The following is a 24949-nucleotide window of genomic DNA, read 5'->3' as shown; positions in this document are numbered from 1 at the left end:
CTCCCTAGAGTGTGACTACAGTGCTTACAACTGCAGGACACGGCCTCAAATCCAAAATTTATAGTAGTGTCCACTCCTGCATATAACCCCTTACATGGCTTGTGTCCATGTGGATTTGAGACATTTGCAACAAAAAGTCTCAAAAAGAAGCCAAAATTTGTGCCTGCCAGGATAGGAAAAAGTGAACATGTATCACAAGAAAAAAGACAGGATCATACATACATAAGGCGCAAAAAAGAGCCACCAAATGTCTCAACATTTCACCAAAGAAAGAAAAAACTATGATACATGTTCCCCATTTAGGTCTATGGAGAGTTTTCTACGCATGCTCTGTACAGATAAAAGGTGTTAACATCAATTATTGTCAGTACTGAGGATATAGATGGCGGTTTTTATCTTCTTTTGTAATCCTGTGTGTTTTGTCTGTGATGTAAATGAGGGGATTGCTGTAGAAAAAACCTATCAGGATTAGCAAGTGACAGCCTATTTTAGGTTCAGTGGCCAGAATAAAAAATCAAAGGTTAAAGTGACATTACCACTGTAACCTTTACTAATTTTCTGAGGATGTTCCACATCTTGAGAAGAGTCATGCAATGTATATTTAAAGAGATCCTCTTTGTTCTCAAGAAGCTTCCATATCATGTTTGTTTAATGGCCAGCATGGTGGCATCACAAAAAAATTAACTTTGATGTGAAATGTAAATTGGTTGTATAAAGTCACAGATTCAGAGAACTCAGTACTGCTCAGTGTCAACTTCTTACTTCCTCAGAACGCCCCCTTCATGGTTACTGACTGCCTGGCACCCAGGGCCATCACTAACCGCCTCTCCTCTCTGGGAGATTTACCAATATGTCTATGCCAGAAAACAGCACCTAAAATTTGGCGTGGCACATTTACCAAAAATATTAGACCAATTTCAGGCTGTTTTCTGACTTCTAATGAATAAAGTATGTGTCCAGAAATTTCAATCTGATTTGATATTTTGGTGCAGAAAACTAGACCAACTAAAAGGAGGTGCAAAGAACGACTCAACAGTCTTATACTGCACCATATTAACCCCTTACCGACATGTGACGTAATACTACGTCACATGTTGGGTGTGGGTGCATGGAGAGGGCTCACGGGCTGAGCCGTCTCCATAGCCGGGAAGTCTTTGCTGCATATTGCAGCAAAGGCTTACCGGTAACACCCGCAATCGGTGCCATACTGGGTCATAAAAGGAAAATGAAAGGTGTTAAGCTATCTGACAACAATCTAACAGTGGTTTATTATGTCTTTTACTAATGGCAGTTTGCTTATAATTGGGGTTACGACCCCTGTGACCATCAGGGGCGACAAAAGTAAATGTGGCTGTAATTAGTATTTCTGACCTGTATGTATGCAGCTAAAAGTCCAGTATAAAAGTGCTATGGTCCAGTCCACTGCCAAACACCGATTATTCTGCTGTTTGTGTTTATGGTGGATTGACAGCCCACAAAAATACAGTTCTGGAATACTGTGGTAATGTAAAACATGAAAATAAAATAAAAGTTAAAGTAGAACCACTTTAAAACAATTTGTTGTTTGCCCACTGATTTTATATAATAAAACTAAAATATTTCTAGACTTGACTAGAATCATCCAATGTAAACATATTTAAAGGTAGTATTTCCCCCCCCCCTTCTAGTAAATATATCAGGACTGACATTTAGTGTAGATTTTAGCCGTTTCACCACTACATACATCCTTTTTTTATTGCACTAGAAAAGGTCAGTAAACAGCGGCTGGGTGCCTTCATGTAGACTGACTCAGACCTTTAATAGATTGAACCATTCATTCTCTGCATGATGCCATGCACCTCCCTGAATGCTTTGCATGCCAAAGTTCCCATGGCCTATGGTCCACAAAACAATGAAGTACAAAATCTTTTTTTTGTAATTCAAGGAGCTTAGTTATGAGTTTAAATGCTGCCTTTTAACTTGTCCTTTTCCATGGTTACTATTGTCAAGACATCATTTTCTCGTCATGGCTTTCCTTGGCGCACGCTACTTCAAAAGGAAATATTTATGGTTATAAGAATCTAAATCTTCTATAATAACATAGTCTGAGAGAAAGACCTTTTATAGACTGCTCTCTAGGGTGCCTGTCACTATCTGGCCCCAAGGAGGGCACTAGAACAACAGGAGACAAACCAACATTTGTGTTACAAATTTTGATGTCTGGGAACTTTTAATTGCAGGTTGCCATTATTTGTTTAAGATACAATGGATTGTTACATAAGCAAAAACAATGGACCGAGCGTGTTCAATGCAAATGTCATGAATGCTATTCCCAAGGGATGCTAAAGATTGACTTTTTGTTCATGTCTTTCCTTTAACATGTAGACTAGCACCAGACTAGACTGGCACCAGACTGGACTAGTTCATCTTTGTATTCAATGCTCTGAGCTATACCACACATGTATATAGAGAAGCTTAGCAGTCTGTCTCTATTCCCTGGCACTTATTTGGCTAGTATAATTGTGTTTTTGTGGTTCTATCAAACTTAATTGAGTTTCTGTATTTGTACAAATTTTACATTTATACATGTATGTATTTGTATGCTTAGGCTACTTAATACAATATGTTTTAATCCCTTGCTACATATAACTGTATCTTGCTACGTAAGAGAAAACTGCAGTTATCTACTCCACCACAGCACAACGATTATAGATAAAAGTATCTTTTGTTCTTGTTATTCTAACTTAAAGGGCTATCCCATCTTTAGAAACAGACAAGTTCAAAGTTCAATAATTATTCCAATTTGTGTAGACTGAATGGTCTCCTCATTACTGCACCACATAAGCATAACACAATACTTCACAAATTTCTTCAAAATTTTATCTAAACTTATGCAGATACATCAAAACACATATAAGCTCTTCTCTGCCACCTCGTGACAGGGAATGGACTCCAATCTGCTAGAACACCTTACAATGTCTACAATGTCAGGTTGAGTATAGAATTGCTTACATGTGAAACAATGCACAAGGTGCTGACTGGGGCAGTACTGTGAGTGGAAAGGGTTTTGTATGTATGTTTGGCATCCTCACTCAAAATCCCTCCTTCCAGGAAAAAGAGGCAAGATAATACAGTTACTCCTGTGCTGGCTAAGTAAATGAAGATGGTGCTTGCAAGACTAAATATAACAGATTACAGCCTGATAAATAGAGTGTGTACCTGTGCTTTGCTAGTTAGAATGGCTAACAGCAATAGTTTTGCCCCCACAAATAGATGTTGTGTACCTTATTGCTTGTAAGTTTCCATACGGCTCACAAAGAACTCTGGCTGAAGCTGAGAGTCTTCTGGATGTGGTGGATTACCATCTTATGTGCTCAAAAGATATCCACTTTGCTGTAAGTGTAGGTGAGCCCCGGCCCGGCGGCTCTGGCTCTACTGCAGATATAAAAATCCTGCTGTGGTGACATCACCTGGGTATACACAACTGATTTCCAACTAGTTTCAAAGGCTCATTGCCTCCTTCCTCAGTGATAGTTGTGCCCTCAGAGTAGACTCAGATCTTTATATAAGTTCTGAACCTGCACTGCAGCAGGATTTTAATATCTCCAGTAGGACGAGAGCCGGTCGAGGCTCACCTACACTTACAGCAAAGTGGATATTTTTTAAGATCTCAACATCCAGTAGCACACAAGATGGTTCAGAAGATTGTCAGCGTCAGCCAGAGTTTTATGTGAGAGCGAAGGAAGTTGGGAGGCAACACAGACTTACAAGCAATAAGGTACACAACATCTATTTCTGGAGGCAAAACTATTGCTGTTAGCCATTCTAACAAGCCAAGCACAGGTACACACTCCATTTATCAGGCTGCAATCTGTTATATTTAGTCTTGCAAGCACCATCTTCATTTACTTAGCCACCACAGGAGTGACTGTATCTTTACATGCTTCCATGTGTTTTCATTTATCTGCATAAGTGCTATTTAATAAGGCAAATGTACATTCTTAAAAAGTATGGTGTTTACATGGAGCACGTGCGGGCAGTCCTCTACTTAAGAACACCCGACTAACAGACGACCCCTAGTTACAAACGGACCTCTGGATTTTGGTAATTTACTGAATTTTAGTACCAGGCTACAGTAAACAGCTATATCCGTTATAAAAGGTGTCTGTAATTAAGATTTATTGTTAATCCTGGTTCTTAAAACAACCCAACATTTTAAAATCCAATTGTCACAGAGACCAAAAAAATTTTTGCGTGGGGTTACAATTGTAAAGTATACAGTTTCAACTTAAATACAAATTCAACTTAAGAACAAACCTACAGAACCTTGTACGTAACCAAGGGACTGCCTGTATATAAGGCATCTGTACCACTTTTTAACAAATGGGACTGTGTCAGAAAATTTGGAAGGGTATCATAGTGTATTTACTACTAATCTCATCTACCATGTCCCCTCTGGCTTTGTTTTAGTCACTGTCATGTTCATCAATGCCAAGTACACCTTGTAAATGAATGTGCACAGGATGGAGCCATAGGCACATGTGCAACTATATATAGTAAATCTATTTCACTAAGTAGAAGATTTATAAAAAGTAAAAGAGTGAAAAAAAAATCTCTTCTCACGTACATATATGGCAGCACTGATGTTGGGTATATTATGCCAGCATTTAGCCAATTATTGTTGCTTTAAGCATAATGATCTCTGTCAGAAAAGTAAAAAATGGGAATATTCCAAGGCCTTTGAAGTTTAAAATCAACACCCTAGCAATGTGCAATGATCTCGAGGAGAAGAATGTATGTGTGGTCCTTGACAACCAAATATTACTAGGTCTGCTGACAGCCTTTTGACACTGTATCAACAAAAAGGTTTCATGTGCACAAGGAATTCCTGAAGAAACAGACGCTTCAAACTATGTAATCGAGGTAATTCACAAGAACAAAGAAAGTGGAAAATACGATCTCTGCAAAAACAGAAATTGAAAAAGCAGGTAAAAATAATATGATTTCTGTTCAATGATAAACCAGCTAAACAAAAAACCCTTTCCATCATGTGGAGCCTATGAAGTGTTTGTCTTGATAATCTCTTTCTCATGATACTTCCGAGAGATCAAAGTGCACACATCTTAACATCACAACAGATTCTGTATGTAGAATTAATACATTTCCTATTAAGCAGGGTTTGAGAGATGTAGCTGAGCTGAGATTGTCATTTATGATATCACAGTCTGTTCTCGGGGATGTAAAAGAATCACAAACCATCTATTCACAAGAGCTTGTGCAACATTACCTCCAACATAAAAGAGTTGAGACGCCAGGAAAATCATGCAGGGTGATGAGACAGACGCTGTGTAAAAGATGGCATCCTAATTCCAGCTGATGGCTATCATATACTGTATATATGTCTTCTTTTGGTTTAGCCAAGATGAACATGTGAATGCAAAAATCAGAGAAAGCTAATGGAATATTCTTTTAGCTGTGTTTTATCTCCCTAAGAGCAAAAGCACTGTAATCCAACTACTGCATCCTTATCTTAACCAACATTTGCTATCTAGTTGGAAGACCCTCATACAAATTGGAGTGTTTGGACCTCCATTGATCAGGTAAAAGAGAGACTAATAATGTGAGATGGTAGTTTGCATACATGACCAATGTGTCATTCACTTCTAGGGGCTCTAGCACCCAAATAAGAGAATAAAGCACAAGTAACATTTGCTTTGGCTAGTTTTTGCCTGTTGTTTTTCCTTTTGCTTCTTTGGTAATTTATCAATCTCACTTTTTCCTTGTTTTAAATGATTTTTTTTAGAAGGTCTCTTTTTGAGACATTTGTCACAAATGTAGCAAAAATGTTGCACAAATGTCTCAAGTTACTTCTTTCCAAGTTTTCCTTAAGTATGGTTTCGTCTGGAGTTTTTTGCGCCAATAAATGTTGTGAATATTAGACAATTTGAAATGATAAATGTCATTTGCTACATTGAGCACATTTGGAATAGAAGATAAATGTGTCCAACTGACAAAAGACAAATGTCCAGCGGATATTTCAAAATGTCCCCAAAAAGGTGCAAAAATTGCAATGCACCAAAAAATGTCTCAAAAAAGAAAGAAAAAAACATAAAGAAAAATAAAGATAAATGACCCCTTATTTTCTCCTGATTTATTGGGGTTTTCAGAATCCCATGTTATCTCCATAGCGGAGGGGACAAAATGTTTTTATGAGACAACCCCTTTAAGAAATATATCTCTCTTAGCTGGTAATTTTAACTGTTGAATCCTGCTTCCCCATTTCTGCGCTCCCATCAGTGGCGGAAGCCTAAAGGTGAGGAGGAGTGTAGAAACAGGGAGATATGCTTTTCTATTAAGTGTCAGTATATAACAAATGGAAAACCCATTGATTTCATTTACTGCTCCTCTGTGGGTCCCTAAAATGGTTCTTATTTTGGGAGAATTTACTTTCCACCCATATGTGGGAAATCCACCCCTGGCTACAGTGTAAAACTAGTGTAATATGTGATCCCCTCAACATGGAAACCATGTCCCCTGGTCACATTGCCTGATTTGTCACTTCTATATCTAAGTATCATTGGTCACAGAAATGTTATCTAAGCAGGGCAGCCAGAAGACCAATTATATTTTTCTTCTTTTTTGCTGATGAATTTGAGATCTCTTCCAATACTCTACTAGAGAAGCAGATGTTTTCTTGGAAGTTAAAAATACTGCTGGCAATGATCATTCTAAGTTTGACTTTTGATATTTAGCCTTTAATCATGGTAATAATCAGTTAATGATAAATATGACTGTGAAAAAATGCACCCGGCCATGTAAGTCATGTATGGGGAGCTCCAGTGGAAGACTGCTCCCAGTTAGCTTTCAACCACAACTGACAGATAACACCCTGACGTAAAGCAGACTGACTGGAAAAATATCTGATGTTTAATTCCTGCTGTTTTTATGGTCATGTCTATACCTAAGTAATAAATTAAACCCAAACTATTTGCATTGCTTGTCTCATATAAAAAAGTAAAGCATAACATGCGTTAAAAGGTACGACTGATGTTCTATTTTATCCTTGACATCTTCAAGGGGATGTGTGAAATTTTTAACCAAGTGCTGGGCAGATCTCCCATTACAAATATTTGTCCATATTCCTCCATATCAGTGTGTAAAAGGCTACAGTTACCTTTACAATCCTTTGGCTTTGCTTGCTGGAAATCTTTGACATGATGCCAAAAAGTCCATTATACTAAAGATTGCATGGTCACAATGTTTCAGGATGTTAATATAAGTTTTTTGTGCAATACAAGATAACTTGTTCTTACAGTTACAAGATGCTTAAAAGGAGGGGGGTTAGAAGTGTTAAGAAAACTAATGGTAAAGATGAATCGATTCAATTATCTATTTTTTGCACATAATACTATAGCTTAAGGACAAAACTTCTCTTTCTTTCTCTAGCACTATATTTAGACCTCTCACCTCTTCCACAATTTTCCACTGGTGTCAGAAAAGTCAGCAAAGCTGTTCAATTGTGGCTTATGCATTAAACTTTTTGAGGAAGAGACATGATATATTTGACTCACCACTTTTATATAATGGCATTCAAGTACCACCTAACAGTTTCTGGTCAATGCCTTCATAATATTCTTGTCACCATTGTGGTTTGAAGGCCTAAATTCGTTCTCTCAGTTATGTTTGTGGATTCTACCACATACGTTGAATAGTCCACTGTAGCAGTTATACGTGGCATGGAAATAGCGTAAGTGAGGAAATAGTCACAATTCCTGCCCATGCACCAGGACTTGTATATGATTTTTTAGACATACAAGCCATGATAAATCTTCCCCAGGGACTTTATAGGTAAATAGAGTTGAGATGCTGGGCCCTAAAATACTGCAATTCCTTGTACTGTCTACATAAAGAATGGCTGGACCATTATACAAGCTCTTTTACCTCTTGTGTCTCCCCTTCTTTCTTATAGAATATAAGCTCTTGCGAGCAGGGCCTCACTCCTATTGTTCCATATGACTGATTGTACTCTGTAATGTAATATTATATTTGTATATGTTCCCTATGATTTGTAAAGTGCTATGGAATTTGATGGCCCTTTGTAAATAAAGATTATTATTATAAGATTGTAATCTCATAACTGGCACATACATTGGCATAGTAAAGGGATTTTCCTTTAGAAGGTGTAAAGGAGCCGCCAGAGGAGACAAGGCTTCTTCACATAAAGAACTGTGAACCTGTGGAATAGCCTACTAGAAACCCTTCAAAATAGTCGGGGGCCTAGCACAGACTTTGTATTGGGGCCCATCAGCTTCTAGTTACGCCACTGTTGATGGACATGTATCTTTTTTAAGAATTCTAATATCTTTCTTTGTTGCTGAGCAGAACCAGGGGTGAACCACTGTGAGCTGTGAGGTCTCATATATAGACTGGCATGTACATTTTCAAATCAAGCCCTATCAGTTTAATTAAACACAGCTGGACTCCAATGATGAAGTAGAACCCTCTCAAGAAGGATCAGAAGGAAATGGTCAGCATGTGAGATAAATATGAGTGTCACAGCGAAGAGTGTCAATGCTCAGAGAAAGCAGAAAGGCATATTTGCACTGTAGGTGTAATGGACTTTTGCAACCTGTATGTAGTGAAAATGAGGTTCCTGGTGACAGGTTCCCTTTAAAATGTGAACAGCTATACCGGGAAGATAGGGGGTAACATGCTGCAGTTATAGCAACAGATGTATGAATGATATAGGCCATGATAGAGTATAAAATACTTAATGAAAAAAATAAAGTTTATAATACAAGGAGATATTTGCATGAAGTATATTTCAGTAAAACCTATGAACATCCTGTCAGCGGCCCATGTAAATTATTGGGATGCAGAAGAAGTTTTTTCCCCTTTCATGTCTACCCAGTATGTCTTTTATGAGATAAGAGGCTTTTCTCAGAAACATACTCATCTGTTCTGCTGCTACTTTTAAGTCTTATGAAATGTGAATAAATTCACATATCTAAAGTCAAGTTTATTGTAAATAGGCATTCTTGTCACGACCAATGAAATAAGTTAATATATGCCTCACAGATGTTATCACAACATCTTTCTATTTCACGAAAAGAGAAATATTCTACATTTTTATGTTAGTCTCCTGGCAGTAATAATGGTGATGTACCTTTGCGTCTCATGGCATATACAAAATAGTTTTTGCCTTTGTTGCCCTTAAGAGCTATGAGACATGTATACAAAGAACGGTTCTGTGCTTACCATTATTTTATATGGACCCTCAGTAATCATTTAGGTCTATTTCTAAAGCAGCTTTAATATTATGCTATTGGCTATCTGCCATGCTGTTTCTTTTGCTCAGTTATTGTGTAGCAGTGACCAATCCTCCTGCTATAAATTAGAAATATATGATCTTTTTCCATGACCACAACTTACGATGCAGGAGCACTTAAGGCATTTGTTCCCTTCTGGCTGAAATTCATCTCCTTCTTTATAGTGTCGGCCTTCATATACACAACCTGAAACAGACGGCGGAAGTGGTTAGGAAAGTGAAAGGCTCCACCGTACACAAGACATCTTTTGATCATTGTTACATGTTATCTCCACTTCCTTAGGAACATCATACAATTAAAATGATCTTGGGGACAAAAGTGCTTGTTATCAGTACATGCAAATGATATGGCTCTGTATATCTTAAGTGTCTGGGTGGTCTCATGTCATTGTTAGGATGCAGTGACAGGATTTTTACAATGACTGAGCTCATGGCCCAGTGTAATTTACAAGCTATCAGTGTCTTATACACAAATTTCACCTACGTAACAGACGTTCAGCTACAAGTCAATGACATGTAATATGACCCACAAATATAGGGTTTTCTTCTGAATTCCTTTATCTTTCAGCATGCATATAAAACTTTTCCTTGTAGCCAATAAAATGATATGACCAAAAACTTCAACGAGAATAAGATGCCTTTCAGACACGAAACCGCTGCAGTTCTTTCTCCTCTAATATCCTCCATAGCTCGATTTGCTATGTAGAAAAGATACGTACGGACATGGCGTAGATGTTTTCAAATAATCATGCCCCGGAAGAAGCTGTGAGGCGAAACCCTGGGTCGGGCAATGACTGGCGTCCTCGTTTTTGGTTGTATCATTTTATTGGCTATAAGGAAAAGTTTTATATGCATGCTGAAGGATGCAGGAATTCAGAAGAAAACTCTATTTTTGATTAGTGAACTCCGGTAATATTAGATTTGGATTTATGAACACTATATATAGGATGACTGTGGGACGCAACCAGGGCCGTATCTAGAGCTCATAGACTAAGGCCCCTTCCACACTCGCGTTGCAGATCACGTCAGAGTTTGATCAGGGTGCGATCAGTGTTTGGTCAGTGAAAAACGTGCATTTTGCATCAGAGTGCAATCAGTTTTCAGTCAGAGTTTGTTCAGTGTCTCAGTTTTTCACGCGCGTTTTCAATGCAATTTCAATGCGTTTTTCACGCGCAGAAAATGCACGTGAAATGGACTCAGGACTGAGCTCTATCTTTTCTATGGCAATTGATGCGTGAAAAACGCATTGCACTTGCATTGCACTTGCAAGTGTCTCAGATTGCAATGCGTTTTTGATGCGTCTCCATAGACTTGTATGGTGCGGTTTTCATGCGCGTGACTTGCAAAAGTAGAGCATGTTGAGATTTAAACGCGCGTGTGTGTGTGAATAAAAATGCAAGTCTGAAAAGACCTATTGGTTACAATGGGTCAGAGTGCAATGCAAGTTCTGCGCGTCAAAAGCATGCGCAGAAAACGCAAGTGTGAAAGGGGCCTAAGAAAGTGCAACACTTAGGCCCCTTCCACACTTGCGTTGCAGATCACGTCAGAGTTTGATCAGGGTGGGATCAGGTTTGGTCAGTGAAAAACGCACATTTTGCATTAGAAAAAAACGCGTGTGTGTGCGTGAAAAAAAATGCAAGTCTGAAAAGACCCATTGGTTTCAATGGGGCAGAGTGCAATGCAAGTTCTGCGCATCAAAAGCACACGCATAAAACGCACGTGAAAAACGCAAGTGTGAAAGGGGCCTAATATACTGTTTTTGACTGCATGAAATGTCTACATCTAAATAAAAAGTTAATACATTGATAATAATATGATTTCCCATTATAATTCTAGTCTGAAACTGCATTTTGTATAATTTTTGTATAATTTGCATAATTTTCCACAGAGTATGTGTGGCCAATACTGGCTGAACCCACTGGTATGTAATACATGGTTTGCCGTTATCTAAAAAAAAATAGCGGCAGTGTTGAATTTTTCAAGTGGCATACCACAGGACAACTTCACCTGAAAGGAAGTTTACAAGGGAGCTATCACATGGTGCGTTCTTGGACCATTTTTAAGCGGACTGAATGTGTTTATCATGCGTTTGGTTGGTTTTAATCTGTTTCACAGCTGCCTACACTTCTAGAAATGACAGTGTGACAGCACCCTAACACAGGAGACCATCTGAATTTTCACTCAATTTGGATGTGGCTTTCTGTATCCCAAAACTACTCCTGAAATTCTAGTTTTCCCAGTTATTTAGCTGCAATTAATTTATACATTAAGGCTGTGTATCACAATATAAATTCACAGTGCAAAACACTGTTAAGGTTGGGTGCCAAAAATCTTCACCTAGCCCTAAAAATAATAAATGCTCCCCATTATTGTCAATTTGCAAAGTTTTTTCCTATTAAGATTTACAATACTGGCATTTTTATTGAACAATATCTAAGCTAACTAAAAATTCATCTTATAGTCATGTGTCTGAATTTGACCTCAGAGTTTAACTAAACTGAACAGTGCTGTTCTGGAAGCTTCTTGCTGCCTCCGTAGAAGCCCTAGCTGGACCATTCTGGGCCAAATCAGCGTCTACAATACTGTTGTCATGGTCAGCATAAGCTATGGAACAAGAATTGCTCTATGGTCATCAGTTGAGAATTGGTAAATTGTCCATAAACTTTACTTCATCATATTTAGTATGGCCAAAGCAAAAGTGAATTTTGGCCAAAATTATTCACAGTTTTCTTTATTTATAGGTGACTGACTGAAACTAAGGGTCCATTGGGCAGGTCTAAAATGTGAACTAATTTCAGAGCACTGACTGGAATAATTTCAAAGACTAGGATCTGTGTTATTCACACTTCCATATGGTCAGCGGATGGGTTGGAGAAATTACAGGCCAAACACGTGTGTGCAGTCATTATTTGCAATGAATGCCCATTTCTGCTAAATATTACTTAACCTAATGTTCTCTTTTGGCGTTTTATGTTTTTACATCTTCATCATACATTCATTATTATGAAACACATAAATTACCTGCACATGTAGGACAGCATAATCCTGGCAGCTTTACCGGGTTCTTACAGTGAACTAAACATTGCACTTGAGATTCTGTGATAACTCCTTCCTGGAAACAGAAAATAGTATTATGCTGAATTGCTGTAATAAGCTAATTTGGCTAAATCTTTATTTTTTTTTTTTTGCTGTTATTAGATAAAAAAAATCTCTTGTATCCCATCTATATACCTCCCACCCTCTTCTAATTAAGCGAGTCAAGTAGCCAATCTAAGCAACAAACTTGAAGCTTTTATAGTAAGTTTGCTGATTTGACTAGATCCTCAGGGTTGGATTTGTAGTGAAGTGGCAATTTTAGGGTAATTGATTTTGTATGTACCCTTTTATCTGTAGTTTTATGGTTACTGCTTTGACAAGAAAAATAGAGGGCATTATTTAATAACACTAAGGTAAAATTAGCACATCTATATAAGGTCATTGGAGTACACTGAATACAGAATACTAAATAATGAATGCCCCCCAGCAGACAACTTGAAAAAGAAATACATTGTAAGATGCTGTTTTGTGGAGACTCTTATCTACAATACCATCTTCATGTGCCTTGAAACGATCATTTCCTGGACTACTAGCTAGTAACTATAGCTTTAGTATGGATACAAATGTCTTCTCATTCTCAGACCAAACACATTGGCTACAATGGATGCAGAAAGGTGTAGAAACAGGAAAAACAATAAAGCAACAGAAGGTCATCTGTAAAATGTAGCATCATTTTGGAAATAAAATAATTTTTGGTATAGTTTGATGTATAATTTTTAGTTAAACCTAATAATGTATGTGTTCCAAAATGACCCTGTATTTCCATACGTTATTCATCTTGTTCATGGAATTAAAGGACATTTACCACCAGGATGAAGGATTGTAAACCAAGCACACTTACATGATGGTGTTTGCCCCCTCTGCTCTTCTTTTAGCTTCTTATGCCCTTGTTGTTAAGAATAGAAGTTTTAAAAATTATGCAAAAGAGCCTGAGGGGCTCTTGGCTCCATAGGTTTTAATGGAGCCTGGAGCCCCACAGTCTAATTTGCATCATTTTTAAAACTTTTATTCAAGGGCAAAAGAAGAGCAGATCTTGCCGGAGGGGGAACACATCAGTATGTCAGTGTGCTTGGTTTATAATCCTTCATCCTGGTGGTAGATGTCCTTTAAACTATGAAAATTAGATCTCACCTGACACTGACGGGTAATACAATGGTGTTCAGAGTCTTGCCATTTCATGGAGCTGTTGTATAAGTGACCATGAAGATCACAACCTTGGGATAACAAAGTGGAAATGTGTGAAATAAAAAAAACATACAAATCATTGAAAGCATGGCACAATAATTTAATTTCCAAAAGTAAAATAAATATAATTGATATGTCATCTGAGTATCTAAAGAAAAACAAACAAAAAAAGTCTGTAGAACTTAAGTGAAAGGGTTCCAAAGAGTTTTGCATCTACTAAGAGGACAGATGCTCTTAGTAGATCAGGGCCATCAGTGCAAAATGCCAATCTTAATACATCCCCCATTGTGTTTAACAAACTTAAGCTGTTCCTTTTTTATAGTCATTAAAACAACAATTAATGCAGAAAATAGACAAAACAAGGTAAAATTCCTACAATTTTCTAGCTTAGTAACCCCTGTTGTTTTTCTATTCAGTTTCATAGAATAATAAAAACATATATGTAAGTTCTACTATGCGTTTCCGAAGAGGTTAACTATTTCCCATAACTTTGTCCACAAGGCAGGTAGCTACAGAAGATACTCCAGCATCTTATCATTTTATTTCATACTGTAGCCATACTGTAGCAATCTAAGGAATTAGGGAGAATTGTTCTCTGCAGAGCTTCAACCAGGCAGTTTTATTTCAGAAATTGCAGAAAACCCACCTTTTTTCTATGGTTTATTTTCAGCATTCATTTCAAAGTTTAGTGTGTATTTACATTGACTTCTTTCTATTTAGATACTGCTACACATTCAGCAACTGGATCGACATTACACATCCAGTTACTTAAATGGAAGCCCATGCTGATGTCACGCATGCATATGGTGGCCATTGTATCAAGACTTAAATCATTGCAGTTGGCAAACAATATGCCTGAATTACTAAGGGGTTCTGACCTCTTTATAATACAGGTGTAAGAAATAGAATCTATGCTAGTTTTGGGCTTATAGTAAATTTGGCTGTCCAAGATTTCTCCACCTTGGCCTGTCTTGTTCCATGACTTGTTGTGTTCATTAAAAAAAAACTGGTGCAGGTGGTACAAAAATGTGAAAAGGTCACAATTTTCATTGGACATTACTTTTGTACACCCTGTACACCAAGGATCAGGAGGTGTCTACAGACAAGACCAATCTGCCTGCCGGCCTACTGAAACCTATGGCTGTTAGCAGGTTCCACAGAGACAATACTCATCTAAGCAAATTCTTCCTATGTGAATATACCCTTAGTAGGAAAATGTGACACAAATAATTCAAAGCCATAGAAAAAAACTCACCATCATATGGTAAAATTGCTGTAAACCATGTCTTATATGGTCAATATCTACCTTAGGCATCTAAAGGCATCTCTAGGATTGAATCTGTGTTTTAGACGTCTGATAAAAGACAGAGGTTTGCAAATAGATTTATGAAAATGCAACCTCAGATGAAGTTATTATTTACTACTCCGTGAGGTCAGGAACATTACAGGAAACTAATGGAAAATATTATCCATTAAACCAGTACAATGTAAAACATCTGAGACATCAGACTTAAGTAGAGATCACTGTGTTTCATGTTTCTTTTCCTTATTTTACAAACCACAGCCTATATATAAGTCATGCCATTGACGTTTGAATTAAAATGCTTTCAAATAGCAAACATAGCTTTTCAGCAATGTAAACCATGTATGGAAATAGAGGCAATACAAGTTCATTGCATTAATTTTACATAAGTCCTAAAAATGTATACTCCTCATAACTTCACCACGAAATTCACTAAATATGAGAAACTTGCTACAAAACAAATATTTGTTTGTGGTTATGTATTTTATTAATTTATGTCACAGCAGAAATAAAAGTGTAAGCCTTCATGTACTTTGTTTTTTTTGTTTGCATTATACTATTCAGTGTGACCTGCAATTCATGACACTTGACTCTATACAGGGTATAAACAAGTCCATAATTCATGTTATCATCTAGAGATGAGCGAGTATACTCGTCCGAGCTTGATGCTCGTTCGAGTATTAGCATACTCGAAACGGCTCGTTGCTTGGACGAGTATTTCCCCTGCTCAAGATTGAGCATTTACTTAAGAAAACACAGTGAAGAACAGTGAAGAATACAATGAAGATGTTCTGTACATCTGTTAACTTATCAGAAGACGGTGTTCTTCACGATAGTATGTGAAGAACAATATGTGTGAAGAACACATTGCAGATGTATGTAAACTGACAAATATAAGAATATTACCACAGTCACAGTTCCTGGATTTATGTAAGTGTAAGTGCCCCTGGTTTATCATTGCTTGATTTTGATGGTAGATATGCTTTAAAGCAACCAGGCCTATAAATTTCAGAGGGACCGGCTAACCATCTATAGTTAATGAAGAACTCTTAAATTTTCTCAACAGCAAATACTGAGGCTGAGACAAGTTAGGTCGTATTTAACATGCTTGATCGTTTTGTTTTTTAAAACAAATTCCATAACAAAAGTCACACTTGGGTAAGTGGAAAGAATTGTGCATGAGTAGGAATTCTGAGGTCTGTTGATCAACCAGTATCCCATGTGTGTGACCAGTTTACAGTAGGCAACCTTTTATTAGCAATTTTAGAATTTAAAAAATCAAGTTGTCTACTCTGAATTTATGTACATATAGTCAATTTTATGAATGTAAAAAAAAATGTTCCATAAAGGTATTGCTAGGCCATCCCACAAATTGACGCTGCACTTATATGTAAAGAGGGGTAAATGTGCTAAATATAGGGTAAAAATGGTGTTATTGGTCTATGCCCATTGGAAACTACTGAGAGGCCTGGGGGTTAAAACCTAGAGATGAAAAGATAAACTAAAATAGAACCACATTCTGTATGATGTACTAGAGATGAGTCATCTTAGAAGCACAAAGCAGACTAAACCACAAGAGGTATGCATACAGCATTGTAGCCACATCCATAGATATGTGCTACTAGGATACCCTTCCCTTCTTCTCCTTATTTCGCCATTTAGCAATTATGCTTGACATGAGAAGTAAACTGTGTTAAGAAACATCTGCCACAAATGGTTTATACAACATTTGATAAATTCATCCTTAGAGACAGATCTGAATGGGCCAACACAAAAAACACTGAATGAAGCCAAAGGGACTTGTATTATTTCATCCCGCTTCTATGTCTCTTGGACTGGTGCTGATTTGAGGTACTTGTGAATTCTACTAATCTTTATATAAAGGTAGAGAAATGTTGAAATGCAGTAAGCTCTTTAATTAACACCATTACGCTGCCTTAGCAGTTCCCAGAGACCCCGGGTGTTAAGCCAACATATTTCAAGCTATATGAATTGCGTAATGTTTTATGAATTTCAATAAAAATATTTCAGTGCATTAAATTCTGTGAGCTTACAGCACTTTCAAATCTTGGAGTCTTCAGATTTTCCTGAAAGCATATCTACAATAGAAGGTGATATCACACATATGATACTAATGTGTGCATAGCGTCTAGTTTAATATCTGCATAACTTTCCAAGACATATATAGTCACAGCTGATCTTTTCTACCTTCCGTATCTCTATCTGTTTTAGTTTCCTCTCTTGGACAGCACCCAACTAGTCACTCAGATCAGACATACCTTACAGATGGCCACACACCATGCAATATTTCAGGCTAATGCAACCATTGAGCCAAGACAAGCAGAGCTATTAGGAGCTTTCTAGGACCAATATTAGATAATTAGATAATGTTGACAGAAACAACAATTTTTTATTTCAATAGATAACTTTACAATTATATAAAGTAACTGTTCGGTCCTAATAAATATACGTTAGTTAGCTGTATACAGGAAGTCTAAAGTAGAGACACTTCCTGTATCATTGGTCGAGGTTGGTGTTCTCTTTCTTCTCACTACAGCTCAGACTCCTCCTATTGGAAACTGGATATAGACCAAAGACTTACATAGACCCAGGAGAAAAAGTCAGGCATGGACACAGCATTTGTCACACTTAAAAAGAACAGAAAGGGCAGAATGCAACCTACTTTACCACCAGTAGGAGGAATATCGAGAAATCATTGATCATAGACTAAAGAGAAGAAGGCTTGTATGGTGGAACCTACTGAGTTGTTTCATATTTCTATTAAAATGATATACTGTACCTTTACAACGTTCACAGCAAGCCCCTCTCTGCTTTATGACCAGAGCACAATCCTTCGAAACCACTGGGCATTTTTCCCTCTTGCAGGTTACTTCTTGATTCTATAATGACACAAGAAAAGATAAAAAACATTTTTATGTATTTAAGTGTTATGGGTTCATCAAACATCTCTAAAAGTCCCTTCATTTGGAATACTGTAATGGAATTAATCCTTTCCTGATAATGCACTTGAGAGGTATTATTTTCAATAAATACATACTTTTCTTTAATATTATTCTTTATGATGCATAGGACGGGACAGATCATGATTTTGAGACAGCAGTCAATGTGACCGAGCAAACCCACAGATTATGCAAAAACTGGATAGGCCTTGAAATTTTAACTTGACGGAAAACTAAATCTACAAAAAAGAAAGGTAATTTTTTTTTCTTGATTGTCATTTTGTAATAAACACAGTGACATATAAGCATATAATAAATGTTTTTCTAATGTACTACTTGCTACTAACAAATATAAAAAGAAAAAATATAAAATTTCTAGCTGTAAGGCAAATGGATGCAGCCCCCCACCATCCCCTTCAGTGATCCATAGACATGTTAAGTAACAGATGTTCAAAGAGTTTCTAAACGCTGCTTGACAAAATACAGCAATCCGTCAGACTGACAAAACATTTGAACGTTGACTATTCCTTTAAGAATAATTCTCACCCCGCATTTTTCACAAATACAGATAGTTGCCATAGGGCCCTAGTAACTAACTGACACCTTTCTTTTACCTAAAAATGGTTTCCCTCAGATATAATCAACTTTATAACCTTGCCTTGCATATAGTCACATCTATACTAAGTCAAACTGGGTGTGACCTCCTCAGGGTGAATCCAACAGCTCCTCCCCATTACTTATTAGCATCAGGCCAAGTTATGTCATGTGACCATGGTGACATTATCTAAGGTCCTTTAGCCTCTTAACATTAGCAAGCTGTACCCCATGCATATATCTGATCACTTGTAATCACAGCATGTCTGCATGGAGAAATGGGGAGGAGTGGAAGTCCATGTGGGCATGCTGTGATTTCATATGATCAGAAGGGGCTATATGGAAGGCAAGGTTATAAAGTTGATTATATGGGGATCTGAGGGATACAATTTTTAGCTAAAAGAAGGTTGTCAGTAAGTTAATAAGGCTCTATGGGAACCTGCTACTAGTTGTGGTAACAGGTTCCCTTTAAAGGTAATTTATCAGCAAAATCCAGCATGATAAACCAGGGGGCACTTACTCACAGATGCAGGCGCTGTGAGTGCGGCAATGTTCGTATATTTGTTATCCAAGGCCTCATTCCTTCAAAATAAACTTTGTGGCAGTTAAGAGAGCCCCTCAGGGCTGCAGATTCACAGACTGTAAAACTGTCTCCCCCTCTGCTTTTGCTCAGCATTTTCCCTTTGCAGCACAGGACATTTTAGCATAACGAATTTAAGAAGACTTCCACGTGGTTTATCCAGGCTTGATTTTAATGGTAGATTTTCTTTAAAGGGGTTGGCCACTTTTTTTCATAGGTTGTGCCTTTACTGCCTTAATCCCTGAATGTTCATCGAATAATTCAGCATTCCTGCTACTTGTGTGCTGTCTGAATAGGAGGGGCTACAGCAAGAGAGAAATGACTCATCCTGCTCTCTCCCCCTCTCTTTGGACAGTGAAAAGAGTGACGCACTGGGAGATGCCAACTGGACGGGCTTGAGCAGTGAGCGAGAGTATAGAATAACTATATGCAGAGGGCAGCATGGTGAGAACAGGGAAACGCTGGAGCTCTCAAAGGAGACTAAGCTACAGGTGCAAATACATGCAGGGACATGTCTAATGGAACATATTTATTGAAATGTCTTTAATTGTATGAAAGGATGTAAAATGCTTATTTTGCAATTAGAAAGAAAATAGGATTTTTGAGTTTGGTTCAGGCCAAACTTGGCCAGACTCGAATTTACATGGGTCCGCTCTATGAAGAAAATGTGATATTAGCCTAACTTTAGTTTAAGATAAGTGCCCCTCCAATCAAAGCTTGCTTTAGTAATACAGTAAGGTCAAATTGAAAAATAGTGAGGGTGCGAAACCATATTACATTAAAAAAAAAGAAGACCTTAATATACTGCATTGTCCCTAGTGCATCAGAATCTAAGCAATAAAAGGGGTGTTAGAAATTAATGTGTAAAGCCAAGTTCCCCTTTGTCAGTGACGACCATACAATTTTCCTTGCCATAAGAACGAGGTACATAAACGTTTTAAATTGCAACCACAAGCAGGAACGATAAATCTAGCATATCATTTACTAATGCACCTTAAAGTCAACATGTTTTAGTAAAGTGTTCATCCTGTTCCCTACTCTGTTATCGTGGAGCTGTAATTCATTTTTACAAGTGACATCTAGATGAGAATAAGGAATTATATTAGAATAGCACAGAAGTGGAAAGAGTGACATCTCACATGGGAACAGCAAACGTTTATTATTTCAGCCGTCTAATTCAATCCTCCTTAGCCCTGCAAAGGGAAATGAAGTTCCGCACTTTCAAGGAAATGTACGATTCATTAACAACTAGAAGACACTTGCATGTACAGACTTCTGACATTCATGTCTAGAAACATTCTCTGTTACATTTATGTAATGCAAGCACACAGATCCAGTGATATGGTATTCTATGCTACATTCTACATAGATAGATAGAGATAGATATAAGATATATAGATAAAGGGGGTCATTTATCTTAGTCAGTTGTGCTTTTTTGGTTGTATTTTAGTGACTTTTTAGGGCATTGGGTTATTTGCGCAATGTTTTGCACCTTTTTCCATCAGTTCACCGAAGTTTCTCCTGCTTCCAGATGTTTGCGCCTTATTTAACATTGATTTGCACCTATATGGGCGCAAATAATTGTGTAATAACACACCAGTCCTGACCATTCTTAGGAAAAGCAATGGTATGATTTGCGTAGCAAAATTGCACCTTTTTTAAAATTTGCGCCTAAAAAGACGCAAAAAACCTTTATTTGACAAAGTCAAATCAGATGCCAAAAATAAATCATGAAAGTCGCAAATAAATGACCCCCAAAGACTGGGGACTGACTTGAGGTTAAAATAGCAAGTGGACCTGGGAGCCTTATGCAGCCCATAACTTAGTTCTTCCCCATACTAAAAGACCAGTTCTATAGACATACATTATAGATAGGTGGCCTGGTATAAAATTGGGTCCAGCATCTTCAAGTTAGATCTCTGGATATAGATCTAGGTAAGCAGATATGGATAAGATATAACTATAGACAGAGATAGGTAGATAACTATAAGGTCTATTTTTTCACGGACAAAATAGTCTTTGGACCAAGTAATGTACCTTCTGTCAGACTGAAAAAATATTTTCACTTATAGCTCAAAAACTAGGATTGTTCACTCTTATATATGCAATGTAAGTTTTATGCTACATTCACACAAACATAGCCTGCGGGCAGGCGAGCACACGGCATCGCGGAGCCCACCCTTCCCTCTCCATATCAAATAGTGCCACACGCCGCTTCTTATGGAGAAATATAGAGCAGGCTCTATATTTTTTGCGGCCACAGCGTGGAAGGGTGAGCACTCGTTGTTCTCACCGCACTTCACATGGCACCTTTTTCTGTAAATATGGCCACACAACGACAGTGTGAATGGGGCCCAAGTGTATGGCATCCTATGAATAGTGGTTTTAGCTTATTTAGCTGATATTCACAGTGCATGAAGCAGGTGACCTCAGGGACTAGGCAGGACTTGTATTATAATGGGAGAGTTAATAAATTAAACGATGATGGTAACGTAGCCAGAGCGCCCAAAACTAATAAGCACGATTATTATATATCTATATTGCCAAAATTTTGCAATACAGAGTAATAATAAAAGAATAAGAGTTAGAATAAAGGTTCCTCAGGAACTGGTTAGTCAACATCAGAAAGAAGGGTTTTCCCATGTAGAGTTTTTATGACATATCCTGATATGTCATATATAAATGAGAGATGAGGGTCCTAACTTTGGGATCTGTACCTATCTTGAGAATGGGTATTTGCTGGTCTTCCTCCAATCAAGCTTGCATATCAAGTGCCGTGTACAAAAATTTTGTGGCATGAAAATCAAATTCGGAAAATCTCAAATCCAATCATTGTACTATATTACAAAGTGGATTTTCCAGCTGGCCTAACATTTCTGATTCTTGGACCATATGGATAGGGACATAATATTTTGCCCCTGTGTAGTCTATAATCCAAAGAAAATAGTATGTGCACAATTTTTTTACAAGTTGGACATTAGACCCATTTTCACAAACTCACCATTTGAAGTATTGGGTCATTTGTGTATGATTTGCATATTGAAAACTAATGTGAAACCTGTAAGTTCTTCAAAAAACACCAGAAAAATGTGTTGATAGCGTTGCCTGCCTATTAACCTGCCCATGTAAAGGACAAGCAGTGTAAACAAAAGGGAAAGTAGTAGAGCACTTTCCTGTTCCCAGTACCATATTGTTCTAATGAATATATTTACAACAGTCAGCCCTCCACCATTCAGACTTTAGGGTACATTTACACAGCCGTATGCTCGCCCGGCTGCATACCCCTGTCTGCTGGGGGAACCCTCCCCCTCCATAGAGAAAAGCGGTGCACAGCTGCACACACAGGGAAAGATAGAGCATGCTCTATCTTTTCCCCGTGTAAGGAGTGGAACAGTGCCACACATGTGTGGCACTATACCGCTGCCGGACCACCATTGCCGTCATACGGTCCGCGTATACATCCCCACAGACGGTCATCTGAATGTACCCTTAGTGGGTACAGCTTTGAACTCCTTTCAAAACATCTTTTGTTTATAAATATTCATCATAATAGAACATTTCTGGATTAACTTTTTGTCTTGTTAATTAATATTTATGAATATTATAGCGCCTACAAGTCTGGAATTCACTTCCTACATGTGGCACTAGAATCAAGCTTCTTGGAGAACAGAAGATGCTCCCTTCTGCCTGCTTTTAATCTGTGGTTTCTGGACTTTTGGAGGACCTTCAGAGGTCCTAAAATTGGGTCTTGTATACATGTGTACTGAGAGCAGGAACAGATGTACAAGGATTTCTTGGGTGAAGGTTCTTCTCAATTTAAAATTTGGTGGGTAGTTTGGGTGGTTATGGGTCCCCTACTAAGCTTGAGCCCCTGGCTACTGCCCCGAACACCTCTATTATAATCCACTACTAGCTACCATTCACCTTGTCAATCACCTGTGTCCCAACACAGTCTGATACTAATAAGCACTTATACGATAGTGTGTTGGGACACACAACCAGCAACTCTGGGGACACACCCAGCCACCCACTTGTCAATTATTGATATTCATATTAATAACACAGACATGTCACAAGTAGAGATGAGCGAACATACTCGTCCGAGCTTGATGCTCGATCGAGCATTAGCGTACTCGTAACTGCTCGTTGCTCGGACGAGTATTTCGCCCGCTCGAGAAAATGGCAGCTCCCGCCGTTTTGCTTTTTGGCGGCCAGAAACAGAGCCAATCACAAGCCAGGAGACTCTGCACTCCACCCAGCATGACGTGGTACCCTTACACGTAGATAGCAGTGGTTGGCTGGCCAGATCAGGTGACCCTGGGATAGACTAGCCGCTGCCCGCGCTGCTCGGATCATTCTCTGTCTGGATGCCGCTAGGGAGAGAGCTGCTGCTGGTCAGGGAAAGCGTTAGGGTGTTCTATTAGCTTACTGTTAGGCAGGAGTGATTCTACAACAACCCAACAGCCCTTCTTAGGGCTACAATAACGTTATACTTTTTTTTTTTATTTGCTTGTGGCTGGGCTTGCTGGCACTTGTAGTGCAGCTAGTACCATATTGTGAGGAATTAGCAGGGGGACTTGCTACCGTTGTGTTTAGCTCTTAGTGACACACATATCCACCTCAAACACCAAAGTGGGAAAATTTATTAGGGGTTTGATTTCAATTAGGCACAGTCTGCCAGTTTCTTTTTATTTTACGTTTATTTTTTTAATAACTCAGTGTCATCTCATCTTGCATAGTAGTGTGCTTTAATACTTGGCTAGAAAATAGCCATAGGAGAATCCAAACGGCTTACTTACGCCTACAGTAGCGTTATATATATTTGATTTCTGGTTGATCTGCTGGTGGCTGTAGTTGCTGCAGTGCATCTACTAGCAAATTGTGAGCAATTTGGAGTGAGACTTGCGACCACTGTGTTTTGCGCTTAGTGACGCACATATCCATCGCAAAGACCAAAGTGGGAAAATTTATTAGGGCCCGGGGTTGTATTTCAATTAGGCACAGTCTGCCATTTCCTTTTTTATTTTACGTTTATTTTTTTCATAACTCAGCGTCATCTCATCTGGCATAGTAGTGTGCTTTAATACTTGGCTAGAAAATAGCCATAGGAGAATCCAAACGGCTTACTTACGCCTACAGTAGCGTTATATATATTTGATTTCTGGTTGATCTGCTGGTGGCTGTAGTTGCTGCAGTGCATCTACTAGCAAATTGTGAGCAATTTGGAGTGAGACTTGCGACCACTGTGTTTTGCGCTTAGTGACGCACATATCCATCGCAAAGACCGAAGTGGGAAAATTTATTAGGGCCCGGGGTTGGATTTCAATTAGGCACAGTCTGCCATTTCCTTTTTTATTTTACGTTTATGTTTTTCATAACTCAGCGTCATCTCATCTGGCATAGTAGTGTGCTTTAATACTTGGCTAGAAAATAGCCATAGGAGAATCCAAACGGCTTACTTACGCCTACAGTAGCGTTATATATATTTGATTTCTGGTTGATCTGCTGGTGGCTGTAGTTGCTGCAGTGCATCTACTAGCAAATTGTGAGCAATTTGGAGTGAGACTTGCGACCACTGTGTTTTGCGCTTAGTGACGCACATATCCATCGCAAAGACCGAAGTGGGAAAATTTATTAGGGCCCGGGGTTGGATTTCAATTAGGCACAGTCTGCCATTTCCTTTTTTATTTTACGTTTATTTTTTTCATAACTCAGCGTCATCTCATCTGGCATAGCAGTGTGCTTTCATACTTGGCTAGAAAATAGCCATAGCAATAGGATAGCATCATTTGGTTTTAAAAACTAAAAAACACACAAAAAAAAAAAACACAAAAAAAGTAAAAAAAAAATTAAAGTTATAACTCTCATTTTCAAAATGTTTAACCCGAGGGCTAGGGGTAGAGGACGAGGGCGGGGACGTGGGC

General features: G+C 38.2%; 1 protein-coding gene across 1 annotated transcript in view; it reads right to left on the bottom strand.

The window, feature by feature from the left end:
• The window catches only part of BMPER (BMP binding endothelial regulator), a 159355-nt gene that overhangs the window by 92310 nt on the left and 42096 nt on the right, over nucleotides 1-24949 (bottom strand). The window contains exons 3-6 of the mRNA XM_072153266.1: nucleotides 17692-17791; nucleotides 13535-13617; nucleotides 12329-12419; nucleotides 9412-9494 (exon numbers count right to left, since the gene is read on the bottom strand). Coding sequence (XP_072009367.1) covers nucleotides 9412-9494; nucleotides 12329-12419; nucleotides 13535-13617; nucleotides 17692-17791 — 357 coding nt within the window. The remainder of the gene's footprint in view (nucleotides 1-9411; nucleotides 9495-12328; nucleotides 12420-13534; nucleotides 13618-17691; nucleotides 17792-24949) is intronic.

The sequence above is a fragment of the Engystomops pustulosus genome, chromosome 5, assembly GCF_040894005.1.
Source record: "Engystomops pustulosus chromosome 5, aEngPut4.maternal, whole genome shotgun sequence".
In the NCBI taxonomy this organism is placed as follows: Eukaryota; Metazoa; Chordata; class Amphibia; order Anura; family Leptodactylidae; genus Engystomops; species Engystomops pustulosus.
Note: the sequence above shows the minus strand (reverse complement) of the source record. Positions and strands in the feature narration are given on the sequence as shown.